General features: G+C 56.1%; 1 protein-coding gene across 8 annotated transcripts in view; it reads left to right on the top strand.

Annotated features, from left to right (window-relative positions):
- TNS4 (tensin 4) overlaps nucleotides 1-5074 on the top strand; it is a 21572-nt gene that overhangs the window by 7215 nt on the left and 9283 nt on the right. For 7 of the 8 annotated variants that reach the window (XM_015570914.1, XM_015570912.1, XM_015570910.1 and 4 more), the window contains exons 3-4: nucleotides 3038-3461; nucleotides 4624-5048. In XM_015570914.1, the coding sequence (XP_015426400.1) occupies nucleotides 3038-3461; nucleotides 4624-5048 (849 nt within the window). Of the gene's footprint in view, nucleotides 1-1479; nucleotides 1723-3037; nucleotides 3462-4623; nucleotides 5049-5074 lie in introns of those variants that run through there. The other variant, XM_015570915.1, reaches the window with a different exon arrangement.

The raw sequence follows: 5074 nt of genomic DNA, 5'->3' as shown, positions 1-5074 counted from the left end.
AAAGAGTGATAACCTCATTTTACAGCTGAGAACACTGCGGGGAAGCAATGGCCCACGGCCACACTGCTAGTGATGATATAGGTCAGGCCTAAAAGCCCAGGCTTCTGGGCTTCAAGGTCATGTCCTTGCTTTCTCTCTTCCTTGGAGCTAGTTTCCCACCCTCCAGGGCTGCATAGAATAAATCCCCTTGGAGGCACTGTGGGTCATCTTCTGAGGCCCCATCTCCCCAGAGCCCCAAACCTCCCCCAGCTTCCCTACCCCAGCCTCTTGCTTACCTTTCCTCAGGCTTACTCTGCAGGGAGAGAGGAGGGGTTGGAGGGACAGGTTCGCATCCCACAGAGGATGTGGCTCCTAGAAGCCACCACCATATTCCTTTCTTTATCCTCTCTGCCACCCCTCCCCATCTTTGGAACAGGCCCCCATATTTCATTTTCCAGCAATTTCTGCCAAACAAGGCTGTTTGCCAATCTCAAGTGAAAAGTGTCTAATAATTGTCTCTCCTCTCCCGACCCACATGACCCCACCCACCCACCCGGCCAGCGCTGGTGCCTGGATCCACTGAGCACTGCTCAGACTTGCCCCATGGGCTGTAAACAGTGACTGCACCAGGTGATGGGTGGGGGCAGCCACCTCCCCTAGCCACATCCACCTCGGGGCAGCAGCAGGAGGTGACTCAGGCTCCAGGACTCCTCCTGCACTCTCCCCGCTGCTTGCTCCTCCTGCCAGAAAGGCCTTTCCCAAGTGTTTGGGGGACCCAGTAAGGAAGGAGCCCACAGCTTCCCCAGACCAACAGGCCCTCCCCAAAGCAGCCAAGTACCTTCTCACCGGGCAAGGCCTTGGGAAAGGGTCCCAAGGAACCCCTCCTCCCGGAAGAGGCCCCCAATCAGAGCAAAGGAGCAGGAGGGAGGGGTCCTCTATTCCTGGCTGTGTGGCATCGGATAACTCACTTAACCTTTCTGAACCTTGATTTCTCATCTGTTATATGGAATTGATAATATTTCCCACTGCAATAGAGTTATCGTGAGGGCTGAATAAACTAATACAGGTAATAATGCTGGCACAAAGCACTTAATAAATACCCAACTTTACTAAAAATTGTGCCATAAATGTTAGTTCCACTCCCACCTTTCTCTGAGCCTCCGTTTCCTCCTCTTTAAAAGCAATATCTTCTGACATTGGGCATAACGGCTGTAGTGAAGCTTGAAAGGATCACGGGTGTAAACACTATGAAGTCCTATAAAAATACAAGTTGCGCTTGCCAACCTTCCAGAAGAATCCACCCCATTCCAAGACCTCATTTCTTTCAGAGCCCACAGCACATTGTGCCAGACAGTCTCCTATTGCCCTCCACAGTGGGACCCACACCTTAGCCAGAGAGTATGAGCCATCTGCCCCCAAAAGCAGGCAGGGAGAAGATGCTCCCAGGAGCCCACCCTGGGCCAGACTCCAGGCCCCATTCATCCCTGTGTTTTAGAGGCTGGATTTAGATCCCCACTTCGCGGATGAGGAAACTGAGGTTCCGCGTGGTTAGGAAAGTTACCCGATGCCTCTTGGCGGGAACGTGGCAAAGCCAGGACTCACACCCAGGTTTGCCTGATGACAAAGCCAGGCCTGTGCCTCCACCCCTGGAACAGCAAGCCCAGGTCAGCCTGCCAGCCCCTCATCTGATGCAACCGTGCACCCCAACCCTGGCCCAAGCAGGCTCAGACAGAGGCAGTAACGGTGAGCAGAGCCAGCAGCCCTGCCCCAGAGCGGGCTGGGGCAGGCCGGGACTCCATAGTCACAGCCCGCGAGGTGCGTGTGCCAGAACCCAAGTGGGTGGGAGGCTGGAAGACAGGCGCTGAGGGTGCAGTTCCCGCTGACTCTGTCCCAGTTTCCAACCTGGGAAGCAGGGGCAGGACAGCCCTCCAGAAACAAGCATCTGGGGAACCCCCACCTTCCACCACCCTTGCTGGGTGTCAATCCTCACCTTGGGGAGAACCACAGGGCACCCTACTTCAGGGAGGAACATGGTCTGAGGACAAGAGTCCTGGGCGCCCCCCCTGGGGAATGGAGAGAGCTTTGCAGTGAGTCAGCAGCCTGGGCCCGGTGTGATCACCAATCACTGTGCACCAGCTCCCAGCGTGGCCCCGGCTGTGGAGCCCCCCGGCTTAGCAATGCCGCAAGCCCTGCCCTCAGCGAGCTCCTGCTCCAAAGCAAAGTCCCCAAACTCTAAGGTGGGCCCAGAACCCAGGGTTCTTGCTAAAACTGCAGATCCAGGTCCAGTAGGCCTGGGCTGGAGCCTGAGGTTCTGTTCATCTCCATGCGCGCTGGCATCACCTGGGGAACCAAACAAACAACCTGAGGCCTGAGCCCACCCGGGAGATGCTGGTCCCATTGGTTTGGGGTGGAGCCTAGGCATTACGACTTTAAATGCTCACTGGGTGTCCCTAGGGTGCAACCGAGCCTTCGCTGTAGGGACAGACATAGAAACAGCTTTCACACACCCTGAGCAAGAGAGGCATCAGAAGACGTGACTGGCACACTCTGGTAAGCGGGCATTTCAGCCCAGAGTGTGGGGCATACACAAAGGGCTTCCTATGTGTCCGTTTTAAAGGGCTTACTATGTGCCAGGCGCAGTGCTGGGCCCCCTACGTTCATCTCCTTTCCTCCTTCCTGTACCACCAAGAGGCTTGGCATAGCCACCCCCATTTCCCAGGTGTGGAGACTGAGCCTCTCTAGGCGAAGGTGTTGGCCACGCTCTCTCAGAGGGTAAGCGGCAGAGCCACATCTGAAACCCAGGTCTGACTCCGAGGCCTGCTTATCCGACTGCATCTCCCCACTCAGGGGAAGATGTCACAAAGAGGGTGACGTTGGCACTGAGCCCTGAAGGTGGAGCCGGATGCTAATTCTGCGTCCAATGAGCTCCTCCTCTCTGCCCCTGTTTCCTCATCGACATAAAAGAGGGGAGACCATTGGTCTTCAGGACCCTCCCAGCATTCCCGTCCTGTTAGTCCAGGCTCCCGGTTTCACCAACGGTCTGCTTCTCTCCCCAAAGATATAAAGTACATCGAGGTGACCTCCGCCAGATCAAGGTGCCACGATGGCCCCCAGCGCTGCTCCAGCCCATCTGTCACCCCGCCTTTCGGCTCCCCACGCAATGGTGGCCTCCTCCTTTCCAGAGACATCCCCCGAGAGACTCGAAGCAGCAGTGAAAGCCTCATCTTCTCTGGGAACCAAGGCATTGGGCACCAGCGCCCTCCTCCCCCGCCTGGGGCTCTGTCCTCTCATCCCCCACCCTCTCCCACCATCTCCATCCCTTGCACGAGGAGCAAGGCCTCAGGCCCCCATGGCTTTGGTTCCCCCCTGATGGCTTCTCCAGGCCTGGAGAAGGGCCTGGGAGGCCCAGCCACACTTGGAGGCAACGGGGTCTCTATGGTGTCGGCCCACCCAGCGACGGATGTCAGCTACGTATTTGGAAGGTAGGTCACTCCCTCTATGACTTCTGATGTTGCCTCCACAACACACACGCACGCACGCACGCACACGCACATCATAGAGAGATAGCCTGCTCTGTCAGCAAAAATCTGGGCATGCACCAAAAGTAAAAGTAGCTGTTCTCTTTTGTGCCATCACCGCCCAGTTCTCTGCAGGCCCCACAGCAGAGCTGCACACACACCCATCCTGCCCAGGACCTCTGCCCCCTACACCGATTCCAAAGCCACTGTGCCAAGGGAGTCCCTGGCAAGGAGACTGGGATCCCTTGGCCATGCCCACTGGCACCGGCCTCTGAGCACAGGGAGAGGTCTGGCTGGAGGCAGAGCTGGCCTCCTCCCCTTCTCCAGCTAGAGAATTCCCTCTGCATGAGCGCAGACATGGTCCGATCCGGGGCCAGCCTGTGTGCAGGGCTCTCGGGGGCGATGGGGTGATGGAGAGGCTGGTGTGACAGCTCAGTCAGACCTGCCTCGCTGGGAAAGCAGAGGGAACCCGTCCAGACCACATGACCTGTGAAGGGTCAGCTTACTCGGCTACTTTAATTAACCGAAGACCACAGTGCAGGGACATTTCTGTATTTTTCAGCACCCCTTGGGGATCGGGTAGGCATGCCTTTTGCTCTGGGCTGTAGGGAGTGGAGTCTATAGTATAGAGTGTCCCAAAATTCACGCAAGAAGTAATTTTGATAGAAAACACAGGTTTATAATTAAAAATTGTAAATTTTAATTGATTCATAAAGTACACAGTATAGGGTTATGTATGGAATAGCACATCGGGTAAATGGCCCCCACGGCTTTGCTGGCACATACGCAAAGCCGTGGTCTTCATTGGTCTTCATTGTCCCTGCTCCTGGGCCATCATTGGTACTTGGTAATGCTTATCAAATTGAAGGGACTGAAATCAAGGGCAACAGATATTAGAATGTGATTCAATAAACCAAGTAAAATTAGGCTTTTATTTGTTGTTGTTATTGTTGTTGTTAATGCTCACCCAAAATTCAAATCTGGCGTGAATTTTGGGACACCCTATATTTTATTTGGCCAAAGCCATAGGCACCCAGGTCACTAATGACAGGGCCCAGCTCCACCCCCTGAGTGCCCACCTCACCACCCTAACACGCTGCCCATCTGGTGCTCTCTCCCCCTGCAGCAGCCAGTCTCTCCTCCGCTCCAGCATCTCCAGCCCACAGTCATCTTCTAGGTCCTTGGAAAGCCCAGCCAGCTCTTCCTCCAGTCTCCACAGCCTTGGCCCAGGGTCCCTGTGCACAAGAGCCAGTGACAACCAGGTGCCCAGCAGTACCACACCAAGCAGGGGCCAGCCCAGAGCAGCCTGCTCCCCGCCACTGGACAAGGAGCATGCCAGCAGCTGCCCCCCATCCATCGCCAACTCCATGGTGGACATACCCATCGTGCTGATCAACGGCTGCCCAGAACCAGGGTCTTCCCCACCCCAGCGGACCCCAGGACCCCAGGACTTTGTGCGACCTGGGGCTGCTCCTGCCAGCAACCCTTGTCCAGCCACCAGGAGCCACAGCCAGACCCTGCCAGATGCCTCTCCTACCGCATCCCCACATGGTACGTAGTAAGCCAATCCCTCAAGC

This window comes from Myotis davidii, unplaced genomic scaffold, assembly GCF_000327345.1.
Source record: "Myotis davidii unplaced genomic scaffold, ASM32734v1 scaffold327, whole genome shotgun sequence".
In the NCBI taxonomy this organism is placed as follows: Eukaryota; Metazoa; Chordata; class Mammalia; order Chiroptera; family Vespertilionidae; genus Myotis; species Myotis davidii.
This window is presented reverse-complemented; position numbering and strand designations above follow the sequence as displayed.